This window comes from Giraffa tippelskirchi, chromosome 7, assembly GCF_054371585.1.
Source record: "Giraffa tippelskirchi isolate mGirTip1 chromosome 7, T2T-mGirTip1v1.2.pri, whole genome shotgun sequence".
NCBI lineage: Eukaryota > Metazoa > Chordata > Mammalia > Artiodactyla > Giraffidae > Giraffa > Giraffa tippelskirchi.
In genome coordinates, this window is record NC_137281.1 from 22,358,889 (window position 1) to 22,376,531 (window position 17,643).

At 43.8% G+C, this 17,643-nt stretch overlaps 2 protein-coding genes across 19 annotated transcripts in view; one reads left to right on the forward strand and one right to left on the reverse strand.

The window, feature by feature from the left end:
* Positions 1–17,643, reverse strand: part of ZNF19 (zinc finger protein 19) — a 109,778-nt gene that overhangs the window by 55,734 nt on the left and 36,401 nt on the right. The window lies entirely within an intron of this gene.
* CHST4 (carbohydrate sulfotransferase 4) lies at positions 9,878–16,854 on the forward strand. Its single transcript, XM_081512550.1, has 2 exons — positions 9,878–10,165; positions 15,020–16,854. Exon 2 carries the CDS (start codon positions 15,021–15,023, stop codon positions 16,236–16,238), a length of 1,218 nt encoding a protein of 405 aa, XP_081368676.1. The 5' UTR covers positions 9,878–10,165; position 15,020; the 3' UTR covers positions 16,239–16,854.

The following is a 17,643-nucleotide window of genomic DNA, read 5'->3' on the forward strand; positions in this document are numbered from 1 at the left end:
ACCAGGCTATGCTACCCACTGGAGTGGGTTGCCACGCCCTCCGCCAGGGGATCTTCCTGACCCAGGGATCAAACCTACATCTCTTAATGTCTCCTGCGCTGGCAGGCAGGTTCTTTACCACTAGCATGCCACTTGGGAAGCCCTCACTGCTGTCATGTAGCCACTATCACTCTCCAACCCTGCTCCTACATGATCTCAATACTCTTACAGACAATCCTTCCAAAACACTAACTTCTAAAATCTTTGACCTCCTCTCCTCCAAACATCTGTCCTCCATTTTAACCCCATTTATTCCCTTTGTATCCTTGATTCTCCTCCTATCTCACTTAGATTCTGTGTCTGTTATTATAATCACTCCTTCAAATACAACCTTGGTTCTCTTTCCAAGTACACTTCACTGTACTTTTCTGATAGAACATAAGCCTTTTAATTAAATCTGACCTTCTTCCCCCATACATGCACAAGTGTAGCAGCTGAACGTGACTGGAAAATTCACATGTCTCTGCTAACTGCTCTCACTTTCCGCTTATGACCGCTCACCTTAAAGGGTCCTTCAGTGTCACTCATCAATTCTACTTACATTATCCTGGCACAGTTATCAAACCATTCTCACAGACAGCCATTCCACAACTCCCCCTCTCTTCAAAATTTCCATAACATCTTCCTTATCCTAAGATGACAACCTTGTCTCTTAGTTCACCAAGGGAAAAAACCAACAAAAAGAAGAGAAAGTCCATAAGGTCTCCACTTCCCTACATCCATGCTCATGCACTCTGCCTTCCCTCCTATTAATAATGATTAATTAACATTTGCTGTTGTTGTTGTTTAGTCACTAAGTCGTGTCCGACTCTTTCTGACCCCAGGGACTGCAGCAATGATGAGCAGTATGTGCTCCTAACTTGGGCCAACTCATCCACCTGTGTACACCTGATTCCATCATTCCAACCATCCTCTCTCTCCTGGACCATTTTCCATCAGTAAATAAACAAGCTGTTACTTACATCATCTTTAAAAACAACAGCAACTGACTCTTGACCTCACTTCTCTAACTACAATCCCATTTCTCCTCCCCTTTAGACAATAAGAATTGGCATTTCCAACCCTTTCCTCTATCAGATTTTCATGCTTTTGACTCCACAGAATGTCCTCTTGTCAAGGTCATTAATGACATCCACATTGCTATATCTAATGGTCAGTATCTATCCTTAATCTTTCTGAAGGTTCAAATACAATTGATTACTCCTTTCTCCCTTAAATATTTCCTTCTCTTGGCTACCAGGACACCACACATACTCCATGGAGTTATATGTGTGTGTGTGTGTGTATATATATAAATATCCAACTGCCTGATCAACATTCCCACTTGGTTGTCCAATAGGCATCTTGAACTTACATATATATATATATATATATATATATATATATATATATATAAAACTTGAACTTACATATATGTGAATATATATATGAATAGGCATCTTGAACTTATATATATACACATATATATATATGTATATCCAACTGCCTGATCAACATTCCCACTTGGTTGTCCAATAGGCATCTTGAACTTAACACATCCAAAATCAAATTCCTGATTTCTATCCCCAAACCTAATTCATTTTTTTGAAAATGGCAACCATATCTTTGAGTCAGCCTTGATTTCTCTCTTGCTTTCACTCCCATATCTGATCCATCAGTGAATTGGTTGACTCTACTTTTACAATATATGTTTTAATAGATATTTTAGGATCTACTAACTCCACTGCTGCTACCCTGATCTGACACACTGGTCTCTTGATTCGCCTCCTAGCTGACCTCTCAGTTCTACCCTTGATCCTCTTATGGTTTATTCCTCTCCCTGTAACCCAAATGATCCGGTTAGAATATGTTATTCTTAAACTTATACCCTCAAGTAGCTTCCCATTTCACCCTAAGCGAGAGTCAAACTCCAGCTAACAGGGACTCCTATACTATTTGTTCCATCCTGCCTTTGTTACCTCTCAACCTCCTCTTTCATAACCTCCTGCTTCCTCACTCTGATCAGTCACACAGCTTTCCTTGTGATTCCTGGCTTAGCATCTCTGCACTTGCCTGTTCCTTTTGCCCAGAATGGTCTTTCCTCAAGTATTTTCCTTACCTCCTTTAGGTCCCCACCAAAATGTTACTTTCCCTGACCTTTCTAATAAAAATTGGGGGCTTCTCTGGTGGTCAAGTGGTTAAGAATCCACCTGGCAACGCAGGGGACACGTGTTCTATCCTTGATCCAGGAAGATCCTACATGCCGTGGAATAACCAAGCCCATGTGCTACAATTAAAGAGCCTGAGCTCTAGAGCCTGTGAGCCACAACGAAAGCCCTCAATCACCACAACAAGAGAAAGCCCGTGCACAGCAACAAAGACCCAGTGCAGTCAAAAATAAACAAATAAATAAATCTTTTTTAAAAATAAAAGTTGGTCACAATCTCTTCTTTCCTTATTTTTCTCCATAGCACTTATCACGAGCTGATACACTACACATTTTATTTTTTTTTCTTCAAATTAAATAATGAGTGTTTTTATTTCTCTTATAATTTAAAAAATGTGAACATTCTGTAATTCAGCTGTAGCCATTACTTCCAGGTGACTTCTTCATTAGGTTTCAATTCCCTTTTATATAACAGACTCTTGTTCTGGAAGGCAGTTAGCTTTTCATTTATTTGTGTTTGTCCCCCACGCAACAGACTGCAAACTCCACAGACACAGAGAATTTTTTCTGATTTGTTTCCTGCTGTTTTCAGGCCCTAGAGTAGTGCCTGGAGTGTCAGAAATACCCAAAAAGTATTTTTGGAATATATCACATGAAAGAGATTATGATGGAGCGCTGAGAGACAACACTTCTTAGAAATGCTGAATGGCATGCTGAGTTTTCATCTTGCCATGATGAGCTCCACTCATCAGAAGAGTGACAGGGATCAGACCTGGACAATGAAAGATGAGTCTAGCCACAGGGTGGAGCAGAGACCGGAGGGGTGGGATTGGAGGTGGAAGGAACACTTGAGAGGATGTTGGCAGAAATTCAAGTTAGAAAAAGTGAGAGCCTGAGCAAAGACAGAGGCTATGGACATAAAGACAAAGGGAGTGAAGTTGACAGTTACTTAGGGGCGGAAGAGACAGACCCTGGTGATCAATGTGATACGTGGAATACAGGCCACCAGAAGACACCCTTTCATTCTCCCCAGATTTCACCCCCAGAAACCCCTAGACTGGGCCATTATGGATCACCTATAGCAGTATCTACAGATTTTTGAAAGCCTGGAGCTAGAATTCTTAGAGCCCACCCTGTCCTTATTCCAGGTAAGGCACTGTCTAGTAACGTCAAGCTCCTGAACCACCAGCAACTTACAGGTTTGGGCTTTAGCAGGAACTCCTGGCTCTATTTCCCATTTTCTCACCCACTCTGTCTGCTCTGTTAAGGAAACTCAAGAAAGCAAGAACCAACAAGAAACTTAAAACCATGTTTACTTTTTTACCTTCTCCTGACCCACTTTAATTCAGCTTGTTCTCCCACTGTTGACATAAATACTTCACAGATGCAGAGAGATTAAGGGCTATCCTGTTGCCAGGGAATCTCCCACCCAGGGGTCCTCCCTCAGGGCCCAGTTCAAGGAAGCAAGTGCTATTGATGGCAGTTGTCTATTTGATAATAGGATTTATAGTAACAGAGATTCCCTTCCTGGCATACTTCTTCAGAAGGTCTTGGCTTCCCAGCATGCTAAGGTCCAACTACTATAGTCTATACATGCTTAGCCAAAACAGAAAGCTCTAGTCCTCCAGAACTCATTCTTTAAACCCAACCCCTTAGCCAATATCCTAACTGGGACTGACACCAGGCTTTGGTAAGCCACACAGGGCTGTCGACCAATGGAGGGAGTTTAACGTTACTTAAGTTTCAGACCATAACATCCACGTTGCAGGCTGCTGCATACTGAGTGAAAAGAGGCGAGCTGGAGCCCCCATGTGAAAAGGAACACAAGGAAAGCTGGACTGTCCTTTCAGAGTCACCGTGGACAGGAAAAACAAGTAGCCAAGTACATCAGTGAAGAAACTCCAACCCTAGTACACAAGGAGTGATGGTCTGGGTGAAGGTAGCAGGTATGGGTAGTGTAACTGGCACAGGGCTTCTCCTTGATCTCTGAGAAAATCAGACTTGGTTTCAGGGGCTGACCCAGGATCTCTTCACCATTCAGGTGGGTCCCCAGACTGTAAAAATCCAAGAGCAACTGGTAGAGCTCAGAGCTCTGCTGCATATGGTCCATGGGAGACAACTGACCCACAAATCATAGTTTGAGAAGCACCTGAAGGGCATGCAGGCTTCTGTAGGGATTCTTAACTTGGGACCTCCTTGAAATTGGATATGATTTTGTGTTTGTATGATGAGCAGATGTGTACTTTTTTTAGAGAGAAGGTCATTATCAGATTCTCTGAGACTTAAGAAGAAAGAGACTGGATCTGTACAACCTTAGTTCCATTTTCCAAAATGGTAGAATTAGCCGCATTTCAAGTGTTCAATGTCCACATGTGGTAGTGGTCACCGTATCCGTGCAAAAACATTTCCTCACCACAGAAAGTTCTGTTGGACAGTGCTGCCTTAAAGAAATGGTCCACGGGATAATAGGATGGTAATATTGATGAATAAGCCTGGGCTTTGAACTCAGACCTGGGGTGGAGTCCAGACTCTGCCATGATAAAACCATGTAACTGTGGATACACTGTTTAGCTTCTCCAAACCTCTATTCATCACCTAGCAATTACGGAATTTACCTCCCAAGGCCATGGCAAAGACTAAAGGTGAAAACACAAGTAAGTGTGAAGTATAGTACCTGGTTCATAGCAAGCTCCAAGGAGTGGCAGCTACAATGGTCTTTCATAGTCTTCAAGCTCCGTAATTCCTTTTTAGGAATGCCCTCTGTTTTGGATACCCTAAGTTTTCGATTAATTACTGTGAATACCTATTTCTTAACTACTGCTTCCAGCCTGCCTTTCTAGAAGTTATTCCTAACAGATTTATGAGTCACAAATGAAAGAGGCTAAGATCTGCGGTATTGACATGTGTAAGGAAGGAAGTGAGAACGGCTACTTGTATCCAGGACTATGTGAGGTGCTTCATTAGTCATTGAAATCAGTGTGACTTCCGTGGTGGTCCAATGGCTAAGACTCTGTGCTCTCAATGCAGGGGGCCTGGGTTCGATCCCTAGTGAGGGAAATAGATCTCACATTCCGCAATTAAAAGATCTTGCATGCTGCAACAAAGATCAAAGATCCCACATGTCGCAGCTAGGACTTGGCATGGTCAAATATTAATAAACAGAAATTTTTTAAAAAATCATGAAGATCACCATATTTGCCACAGTGTTATATGTAATAATGAAAAACTGGAAATATTACACAGTAATAAAAAACAAACAAAAAATACCCCACATGTAACAATGTGATGAATCTTACAAGGATAACATGAAATGAAAAAAGCAAATCTCGAAAGAATACATGTGGTATAATTCTACCTAAAAAGAGGTCAAACTGGGGGAAATTCAATCGTGCTGCTTAAGGTGATAAACTGTAAGGAAGAACAAGGAACTGCCTACCATGGAAGTGGTCACCTCTGAGTGATGAGGGGAGGGATACTGAGGCAGCTTTGGCAATGTTCTGCTTCTTGTTTTGTTTTGTTTTTTCTCCCAGAGTGGTAGTTCCTTTATATTATTTGTTAAATTGTACCTTTATGCCCAATTTTAATTTCATAATTTAAAATATTTTAAAATAAAGACAAAAGGAAAATAAATACAAAACTACATTTTCAATGTGATTTCAATTATACAGATGTCTGCAGGCATGGGAAAAACAATCAGCAGTGCTCTTCTCTGGGCAGCAAAATGTAAAGAGATTTATGCTGTCTTCTTTATACATTTCACATTTTTCAGATTTTTTATAATTAACGAGTATCACTTTTACAATAAGAATAAAAGCAGAACTACCGACCGCCAGTTTTGCTCTTCAATTTGTATCTCTGCAGTAGTAGAGTCACTTTGAGGAAGTGAAATTTCTCTTCCATCTGCTAGAGAGAAACAGGAAGGGGGCGAGGGCCACACAACTGAAATCAATACGAGGCACCACCACAGGTCTGCTTATTCGTGTCGATGACAGGCCTTCAGGGGCTCAGCTGATGGAAACCAGAAAAGATACTCCTGCTACTGCTGCTACTAAGTCACTTCAGTCGTGTCTGACTCTGTGCGACCCCACAGACGGCAGCCCACCAGGCTCCCCCATCCCTGGGATTCTCCAGGCAAGCACTGGAGTGGGTTGCCATTTCCTTCTTCAATGCATGAAAGTGAAAAGTGAAAGTGAAGTCTCTCAGTCGTGTCCGACCCTTAGCGACCCCATGGACTGCAGCCCACCAGGCTCCTCCCTCCATGGGATTTTCCAGGCAACAGTATTGGAGTAGGTTGCCACTTCCTTCTCCGAGAAAAGATACTACTGCCTGTCTTATCCTAGAACCCACACAACTCTCTTTCAAGGCCTGGGAAAATGAGCCAACAGCTGAGAAAGAAAAAAGAGACGTTATTATGATTCGATAATAACTACCACTTTTAAACTCATTATTGTAAGTGAAAGAGGAGAGTGAAAAAGTTGGCTTAAAGTTCAACGTTCAGAAAACTAAGATTATGGCATCTGGTCCCATCACTTCATGGGAAATAGATGTGGAAACAGTGTCAGACTTTATTTTTGGGGGCTCCAAAATCACTGCTGATGGTAATTGCAGCCATGAAATTAAAAGACACTCCTTGGAGGGAAGGTTATGGCCAACCTAGATGGCCTATTTAAAAGCAGAGACATTACTTTGCCAACAAGAGTCCGTCTAGTCAAGGCTATGGTTTTTGCAGTGGTCATGTATGGATGTGAGAGTTGGACGGTGAAGAAAGCTGAGCGCCGAAGAATTGATGCTTTTGAACTGTGGTGTTGGAGAAGACTCTTGAGAGTCCCTTGGACTGCAACAACATCCAATCAATCCATCCTAAAGGAGATCAGTCCTGGGTGTTCATTGGAAGGACTGATGTTGAAGCTGAAACTCCAATACTCTGGCCACCTCATGCGAAGAGTTGACTCATTGGAAAAGACCCCAATGCTGGGTAGGATTGGGGGCAGGAGGAGAAGGGGACGACAGAGGATGAGATGGTTGGATGGCATCACCGACTCGATGGACATGGGTTTGGGTAGACTCTGGGAGTTGGTGACGGACAGAGATGCCTGGCATACTGCAATTCATGGGGTCACAAAGAGTCGCACATGACTGAGCGACTGAACTGAACTGATTGTCATAACAGGGGCTTCCCTGGTAACAGGGACTTCCCAGTAGTTCAAACAGTAAAGAATCTGCCTGCAATGTGGGAGACACAGGTATGAACCCTGAGTCAGGAAGATCCCCTGGAGAAGGGAATGGCGTAATATTGTGTTAGGGGTGTTACATGCATTAATTCAATCCTAACATTCACAAGCATTCTATTAGGTGAATATATATTTTGTGCTGATATTCTAGGGCTGGGGAGGTGGAATGACTTGTCCAGATGTCTGACTCCAAACCAGTCGCTCTCACTCCACCAAGATTTATCTTTACTCCTACACATGTTGTAAAGAGCTTCCTCATCTTTTTTTCCCCTACTCCTAGCCAAGATGAGCCAAGTGAAATGTAGGTTCCATTTCCCCAGGGAGTGACAGCTCATTTAATTCTAACAACAAACTTGCCACCAGGAAAAAGGAACTATTTAAAGGTCTGTGTCAATTATACAGTGATTGTGGAGTTCATAATGTGACAAATCCAGTGGCTGAACCTATTATTATCTGACAAAGAATATACAGCAGAAGAGACCCTTTGCCTGCCATGAAAGAGAAGTCAGTCTGTCCCAGTGCTGCACTACCTGCGACTTCTCTCCTGGATCTCCCTTCTCCACAAAAGGGAGCAGACGTCTGTAAGACGGTTTCTGAATTAAATTCCTGGAAATTATACAGGCTATTTTTCATGGCTGACTCAAGGCTTGGGAAATCTGGTGTGTTGCTTTATATAATTCAGCCTTTGACCTGAAGACTTCCCTTTAGTGATCTGCATTTTCTCACCTGTACAATCATCTCTTCCTCTATATCCACAGGTGAACTGGTTCTAGGACTCTCACTGAAGCCATGCTATAGTCCCTTATAGAGAATGGTGTAGTCTCTGCTTATAACCTATACACATCCTCCTGTGTACTTTAAATAATCTCGAGTTTACTTGTAATAGAATGCAAATACTATGTAAATAGTTGTAAATACACTGTAAATGCTATAAAAATAGTTGCCTGTGCCTGGCAAATTTACGTTTTACTATGTGCTATGTAGAACTTGGAGAAGGCAATGACAACCCACTCCAGTACTCTTGCCTGGAAAATCCCATGGACAGAGGAGCCTGGTAGGCTGCAGTCCATGGGGTCACTAAGAGTCGGACACGACTGAGCGACTTCACTTTCACTTTTCACTTTCATGCACTGGAGAAGGAAATGGCAACCCACTCCAGTGTTCTTGCCTGGAGAATCTCAGGGACGGCAGAGCCTGGTGGGCTGCCATCTATGGGGTCGCACAGAGTCGAACACGACTGAAGCGACTTAGCAGCAGCAGCATGTAGAACTTACTGGCAAAAAAATTTTTTTCTGCACATTTTTAATCAAGGTTGCTGTTTGACCCCTCGGATGCAGAAGCTAAGGACAAGGTGAGCTGACTATACTTAGCGTCTGTGATTAGATAACAGGCCATCATGACAAGCCTGTAATTTCCTGAGTCATTTTTTATTTAGTTATTTTATAATTTACTTTCTCTTTAAAATATTTTGGAAATGGCAACTAAAACCCATTTTTAACAAACACCTATAAACAACCCAGTGTTAAAAATAAAGAAGCAAAAAAATATATTGCCCAAACTCTGAGGTCACTGACACTGTTTTTGGAGAGAAGTCTAACCACTGAACGCGTGCCACCTCCCAGCCCCTTTCAGACAGAAAGGTCTGTGGTTCCTACGCACAGTGGTGGGGGTAGGTAGTGGTCATTTTTTAAAATAACTTTTATTCAATTTACTTAGTAAATTGAATTATTTGTAATTAACAAATTAAAATTAATTTATATTAATTTATTTAATAATTTGGGTGACTGAGTTTTTCAAGTTTAAGTTAACTGAATAAAAAAATCCAGCTAAACTGAGTCACTTTGCTGTAGAGATCAGCACAACACTGTAAATCCAACTATACTTCAATTTAAAAAATTTTTTCAATTTGCCTATTGCTTTATACTTACAACAATCATGTAAAGTAGTTCAGAGTAGTTGCGTGATTTGCCCAAGTACACACAGCTAGTTAGAAGCTATAATCTTTTACAATAACTTTTTTTTTCTTGAGGGGGAAATTTCCCATACCCCAACTAAAGGCCAATACATCTACATCCTCCCATAGAATGAGTTAACTACATCTAGGCAGTACATCTAGTTATTACCTCCCACAAGAAGGGTGAAGATGTTGAAAAAAATACAGAGGCAAAAAAAAACTTATCTCCCTAAATACAGTGGGGTGAGCAGGAAGGTACAACCCAGAAATACTTTCTAGGTTTTCTCTCCTCTTTTTGCAGCAGAGATTAAGAGTAAGGTATCACACTGGGTCATTTTGGCTGTCATTGTCCTGTGACTTCCCTATCAACTTCAAGTACTTCTGGAGTCCCTTTCCTTTCTCCACTTCACCCTAAGAGAATTAATCTTTCCACTGCCTTCAAAGAATTTAGCATCCAGCATCACCTTCCAGTTGTGGGAGAGAATACTTCCTCCTTTGCTTCTCCAGGTCCGGCCCATTCAAGCAGCGTCTCCCCACCCCTCGAGTCTCTTAGAGTTAAAGCTGCTGGGATCACATCTCCCTGGCAGCCAGTGCTTTCTTAACCCTGCCTTGGAAGATGGGTGATTTCTGGCCAGAGGAAGAAGGCAGTGAAATGTGCTCTGAGTAGGGATGGTTATGCAAGATTCGAGGAGGAGAAGGAAGCTGAGAGAGGAGCTGGTGAGTCAGAAGAAAAAAGCTGCACAACTTGGCTGGCAGAGCCTTCAGAGTGGTGGAGAACTCCAAGCCATTAACAAGGTAAGGAGAGAATTTCCCGTGTACACCTCCAGAGCAGGGCCATTATTCCCAGGTTCCTGGAGCGGAGTTTTAGATAACATGGGACAACTAAGCTGGGCATTTCTTTGTGAATGGCAGAGAGGAGATGTTGGAGAGGGGCTGGATCAGAATCACCTGGATAATCTTCTCCAAAAGCACAAGTTGCCTGCCAGCAGCTCTCCTAACCCCACCCACCCCCATCCCTAAGAAAGAGTCTAGAAAGTGAGTGGGGCTATTCTGATGTATACTTTACAGCTGGTTCATCTTACTTATTCCGATGCTGGCTTCTGTGTTTCCTGTAGCTTCTCCTCCGCTCAAGTGCTGGGAAGTGAGAACCAGAGGTGCTAGGGGCTACAGATTTTCTCTAGCTCAGCTAAGATTTAGTGTGATAACTGAATTCTCAGAACTGGGACCCAAAATATCCAGGTCTAATCAGGCGGGGCTGTTTCTATCATTGAGACTTAATTAAAGTTCACTTATTCTGCAACATGGAGGTGTGGCTCATCACTATTCTATGTGATGTATTTAATTGGAGTGTTGTCATTACTGTGGCTAGAAGGGCTTTCAAAGTTGTGGAGCTCCATTCCGATGTAAAATAAGATTAGATTATGAGGCCAGTGAGTCAGCCGAGGTAGAAGAGACTTCCGTCTTGTAAGGCTCTGGACAAGTCTGGAACTTCTAATGGGAAGTAAAATACCTTTTTTAAAAAAAAAATTTTAATTTATTTTGGGTCTTCAGGCTACTCTTTAGTTGTGGTGCTTGGGCTTCTCATTGCGGTGGCTTCTCTTGTGGCGGAGCACAGGCTCTAGGGGCATGGACTTCAGCAGTTGTGGCACAGAGGCTCATCAGTCATGGCTCATGGGCTCTAGAGCACAGGTTCGGTAGCTGCAGCTCACTGGCTTAGTTGCTATAATGCCTATGGGAATCTTCCCAGATCAGGGATCCAACCCATGTCTCCTGCATGGACAGGAGGATTCTTTATCACTGGGTCGTCAAGGAAGCCCCATGTGGACCATTTTTAAAGTCTTTATTGAAGGTCTTACAACACTGCTTCCATGTTATGTTTTGGTTTTCAGGCCACAAGGCATATTGGATCTTAGCTGCCCGACCAGGGATCGAACTTGACCCCCTGCCTAGGAAGGCAAAGTCTTTACCACAGGACTGCCAAGGAAGTCCCAATATAGTGTTTGTTTTTTCTTTTATTTGTTTATTTTTGGTTGCACCAGGTCTTTGTTGCTGCGCTTGGGCTTTCTCTACTTGTGGAAGTGGGGGCTACTCTTTGTTGTGGTACTCAGGCTTTCTCATTGTGGCGGCTTCTTTTGTCACAAATCACAGGCTCTAGGCATGCTGGCTTCAGTAGTTGAGGCACACAGGCTCAGCAGTTGGAGCTGTTGGGCTCTAGAGCTTGGGTTCAGTAGTTGAGGCACACAGGTTTAGTTGCTCGGCAGCATGTGGAATCTTCCCAGATCAGGGGTCAAACCCATGTCCTGTGAATTGGCAGGCTGATTCTCATCCACTGCACCACCAGGGAAGACCCCAATATGTTTTAAAATTACTTTTTTTGGAAGGAGATGACAGGTTGTGCTGTGAGGGTTTTTTTCCTTCTATTTTCTTCTTTTTCTAACAGACCGAGGGAAGTTTTGTGAGTAGTCTATTGCCCTTCAATGGGGCTTTAATTTCTTATTAATAAATATTTTTTTAAATGATGCTCATGGTTTTTACCTCCTTAGTTCTAAACAATACATGCTCTGTATAGAACCTATTTTTTTGGAGTTAGGTTCACTGTGCCATATTGCTTCTAAACTATGGTTCTGACTTAATATTTTGCTCCATGCAGTTGATAGAGTATTGGTTTTGTGCTCAATATTCAATAAAATCATATAAATTTTAGTAACTAATATGGGTTCGATCCCTGGGTCAGGAAGATCCTCTGGAAGAGGAAATGGCAACCCACTCCAGTATTCTTGCCTGGAGAATCCCATGGACAGTAGAGCCTAGCGGGCTACAGTCCATGGGGTTGCAAAGAGTGGACATGACTGAAGTGACTTAGCATGTGCGCACCCATGCCACTTCTCACACTCATTTATTTAGTCATTTGTTCAACAAGTGTTTAATGAGCCCTAATCAGTTGTGTGTTTTATGTGCCGGTAAACAAGATAAGACATAGCATTTACCTTTAAGTAACAGCAGCCCAGTGAGAGATATTCATCCTCCACTGTACTACAGGGGCTTCCCCTGTGGCTTAGCTGGTAAAGAATCTGCCTGCAATGCGGGAGACCTGGGTTCAATCCCTAGGTTAGGAAGATCCCCTGGAGGACGAAAAGGCTACTCACTCCAGTATCCTGGCCTGGAGAATTCCATGGACTCTATAGTCCATGGGGTCGCAAAGAGTCGGACATGACTGAGCAACTTTCACTTCACTTCACTATACTAGAGAGAGAGAGATGGATGAGAATGGAAAGTTGGGAGGAAAACTAAATCTTGGGAGGAAATAAGATACCTTTCAGGGAGAAAGCTGAGAGGTGGGCAGAATCTTGAGGAAAGAGTGGCTGTCTTGCAAATGTCTCGGAGCTTATAAACAATGGGGCAGGGGCTTCCCTGGTGGCTCAGTGGTAAAGAATCCACCTGCCAATGCAGGAGACACGGGGTTCCATCCCTGATCTGGGAAGATCCCACTTGCTGCAGAGCAGCTAAGTCCATGTGCCAAAACTACTAAGTCAGTGCTCTAGAATCAGGGAGTCACAACTACTGAAGCCCACCAGCCCTAGAGCCCATGCTCCGCAACAAGAGAAGCCACCACAATAAGAAACCTGTGCACCACAACTAGAGAGTAACCTCCACTCACTGCAACTAGAGAAAAGCCCTCACAGCAACGAAAACCCAGCACAGCCAAAAATAAATTAAATTGTTAAAAATAAATAACAGGGCAAGTTGGGAAGAACTGGAAGTAAAATCCAGAACCTTAAGGTGTCAGAAAGGGAAGGGAGTGACAGGAGATTTAAGATTGGACTATGAAGGGCTCCCAGGCATGAGAATTGGGGATTTAATCCTGTATGTGTCAGAAAGCTATTGAAGGACTTTAAGGAAGGGAGTGATAGGCTTGTGCTTTAAAAAGATAGAATTTGGCAGCACTGAATGAGGTGGAGAGCTGAGGGAGAGAACTGAGAGACAGAAGTGAGAGGCTACTTACTATAAAAGCCAGGCTAGAGATGAGCAGACTCAGGATTAGATAACAGGGAGGGCAGGGTTCAAGCATGCATCAAATGTCCAGAAAAGAACACTCAGGAAGGTGCACTAGGGACCTCTCATAAATGCTTCCCAACCTCAAGGAGGGTCTATAGAGGAGGTTAGTGTAAGACAGCCAGGGAGAGGTGATGGTTAGATGAGAGGAGATTGCCAGGAAAAACCTTCAGTTTCCTGTTCTTTCTGGGCCGCCTCTACCACTGATTCCAGTGACTGCAGAGATGAGCTTTCCCTGAGACACACCCTCAAGGGTCTCCGGCTGAGCTCATCAGCCCCATCATGGGTTGCTTAGATCCAGGTTGTATCCAGATCCCAGTGACAAGAGATGGGATTCACTTTACAAAAGCACACTTTTCTGCTGGCCAGGGAAATTGTTCACGGAAAGAAAAAACAGAGAAAGAAAGTGAGAGGATTCCCTTGGCAATCCCTGAGAACTATGGTCAATTAAAGCCTGAGGACAAACGGGGGCGAGTCTGAAGGCCAGGCTCCAGCTCTGGGTGAGAATGGGCATGAGGTCAGGAGCCACAGGGAGGCAAGGAATGCTCAGAGCACGTAGCCCACTCTGGACCCTGAGCTGGCCCGAAGCCACATAGGGGCAGGAGGTGGGCTTTTGAAAGGTCCATGTTACCAGTCCCTAGGAAATGTTAGCTTTTTCCTGAGCTGATTATAGGCCCTGCCTATAAAGTTCTATCCTTACATTTCTACACAGGTCAAGTTCTTTCCTTTCTCTTTTGCTCCATTATTTCCTATCTTTGTTCCAAACTTTTCCTCATATTCATACTGTCTTTGGGAGAAGGTCTCTGGTCAGTTCCTCAATACTTGGCTCAATTCTCGAGTCATTATCAAACATGGCTTAGTTTCTAATCATTTCCTCTCGGGCTCAAGTTCAAAAGAACTAGGTCCTGTTCTTCTTAGCTGGTCCTGCTCTAATCTTCAGGGCCAAGATGGGAATTACTATTCATTGACATGTTCCTGGCATATAACAATGTGCTTTTTTTGGCACCTGGGAGAGATGATCCTCACTGGGTCTGTTGGCACATGTGGAGGAAATGCATTGTTGTCATGAATGGAAGAGAAGGGTTTCTGGGCCACTGCCACTTAAGGTTTGGTTGAGGTCATCACACACTTCCCAGAAGGTTCAGGGGACTTCCAAGGGAAGCCCATGGGCTGGCAAAGCATGTTCTACCTCTTCAGGAAGCAAGCCATAAACTCCAAGAGTCACATCTGTGGCTGTCCAATTCCTCCTCTAAAATCTGCTCCCTAAAATCTCTGGAGCTCTAGACACAGACAATGGTTTATGACCAGTATGAAGCCTAACTGGACAACAGATACCAAAGGTACACATACCCATACTCTCTGACTCAGAAATTCCACTTCTTGGGAGTTAGCTTGCATGCTTGGATAATGATATGTGAACATAAAGGCCATTACTGAAAGCTCTGAAACGGCCAAAGACTGGAAACAACCCCAAAGCTCACCAATGAGGACACTGGTTAAATACTGATAAACTGTGGTACATCTGTACAATAAAATTCTATGTTGTGATAGCCTAAGATACCCCTCTGTTTGTTCTTCCATGGTCTTCCACTTCAGCATGATACCACCCAAAAGAATGAAGCTCCTGCTGTTCCTGGCTTCCCAGATGGCCATCTTCATTCTGTTCATCCTCGTGTACTCCCACGACAACTCCCTGCAGGTGAAGGAGGAACCCAAGCCCCCACCACACATGCATGTGCTGGTCCTGTCTTCGTGGCGCTCTGGCTCCTCTTTTGTAGGGCAGCTTTTTGGACAGCACCCAGATGTCTTCTACCTGATGGAGCCCGCCTGGCACGTGTGGATGTCCTTCACACAAAGCACGGCCCAGAGGCTGCATATGGCTGTGCGGGACCTCATTCGGGCCGTCTTTCTGTGTGACATGAGCGTCTTTGATGCCTACATGAATCCTGGCCCCCGGAAACAGTCCAGCCTATTCCAATGGGATGGCAGCCGGGCTCTGTGTTCCCCACCTGCCTGCAATCTCTTCCCACGAGATAAGATCATACCCCAGGCCCACTGCAGGATTCTGTGCCACCAGCAGCCCTTCGAGGTGGTGGAGGAGGCCTGTCGCACCTACAGCCATGTGGTGCTCAAGGAGGTGCGCTTCTTCAACCTGCAGGTGCTCTTCCCGCTGCTGAGAGACCCTTCCCTCAATCTGCACATCGTGCACCTGGTCCGGGACCCCCGCGCGGTGTTCCGGTCCCGAGAACACACCACGAATGAACTCAAGATTGACAGCCACATTGTGATGGGGCCGCATTGGCAAAAACTCAAGAAGGAGGATCAGCCTTACTATGCCATGCAAGTCATCTGCCAAAGCCAGCTGGAGATCTTCAAAGCCGTGCAGTCCTTGCCCAAAGCCCTAAGGCAGCGCTACCTGCTTGTGCGCTATGAGGACTTGGTCCGGGACCCCCTGGCCCAAACTGCCCGAATGTATGAATACGTAGGGCTAAAATTCTTGCCCCAGCTCCAGACATGGGTACATAATATCACTCGAGGCAAGGGCGTGGGTAAGCACGCCTTCCACACAAATGCCAGGAATGCCCTCAATGTCTCTCAGGCCTGGCGCTGGTCCCTGCCTTATAAAAAGGTTTTTCGACTTCAGAAAGTCTGCAGGAATGCCATGAACCTGCTGGGCTACCACCTTGTCACATCGGACCAAGAGCAGAAAAACCTGTCGCTAGATCTTCTGTCTACCTGGAGCCCCTACGAGCTGGTCTACCAAGAGGGTTCAGAAGGCTCCTTCTCCACCCGGCACCAGCTTCAGCCACGTTAACTGAAGGCTGTTTCTGAGCTTTGACAGTACGTGTCAGTGTATGCGTGAGAATGGGCTTGCCCACACGTGTTGAAGTCGAGAGATTTCTATGTCTCTGCTCATGTCCAGAAAAGAGACTTGGGAACCTTATGTGAGAAGCACATACCAACCAACAAAACAAAAGTGATGCCTTTCTTCTCTTTTTGCCCTTCCTACCTGTGTATACCTCAGAGATTCTGTGGCCTGGGTCCTTTGTGGTACAAGCAGTATCACTGGAGGAAATCCATAAACTCTTCTGTCCACATCTTGCCCAATGGGAAAGGAGAGAAACAGGAAAAACCAGGGAAATGGGTCTTCTGCCAAAGAGCCCACCAACACGTTCTACACGCATGTGAACTCTGAGCCCTCAGAGCTCCCAGTGGATTCAAAAAGAGAGCAGGAATCAAGGTTGGACGCTTACCTGTGAGCCTGGCCATAACAACTGTCAATGACCACAAATATGGAAGAAAATCTCTGCACAACAGAGCAAGCTTTTAAGTTCATGGGGTGGCTGGACCCAATTTGGACATCAGTTCCCCTCAGTGTTTTCCTATTTTTAGCTATGAAATTGCCATCTGTTAACACTAAAATTTCAAAATAAGATTCTGTTTGGAGTGTACCTTTTTATGCTTTCTAATTAGTTAGTAGTAAATGTTTGTTCTTATGGGATCTTAACTAACAGCTTAATCATCTTTATAGATTTCTTTTACTCGAATATTTTACTTTTTAAATTAAAAAAAAATTTTTTACTGAAATATAGTTGATTTACAATGTTGTATTAATTTCAGGTGTACAGCACAGTGATTCAGTTATATATATATACATATATATATTCTCATATTTATAGATTCTTTATAAATACTTTTGTTATTATCTATCATCCACACATAGAACAAAATTGTTAAGATGGTGTTTGGTTCAGACAATGGACTAAGTCTAACTTGGTCAATATTGATCTATACATTTCCCTCTCAAGAATTTGTAGAAAGTAGACAACCACAGCTAAGCCCACTCTCATGTAAGATGTAAGCTGTAGTAATACAGGATGCATCACTCTAGGTTCTAGAGTTCTTTTAATCTCATACCTCAGCCAGAGGACCTCAGTTATAATATAATTGGTACCATTCAGCTCTTCCTGGTCACCTCCCCTAACAAGAAAGGTTGTTTCCTTCCGTCTTTGCAGGATTCCCCATATCTAGTTGTATATCAGAATCACTTGTTAAAGATGTGTTTTTGTCACATCCGACTTCAGATCTGCTGAAGAGGCTGGGATTCTGTATGTTTATCACATGACTCTGTAACTCTTCCACAGCCAGCCTGACAGTGGTACCCACTGCCCTGGGCAGCAGCACTCTTTACCTTCTTGCTCCAAGACAGATGACTTCTC

Bases quoted from the DNA above. Each gene is read 5' to 3' on its own strand.
- CHST4 (XM_081512550.1), top strand. From the start codon at position 15,021: ATGATACCACCCAAAAGAATGAAGCTCCTGCTGTTCCTGGCTTCCCAG.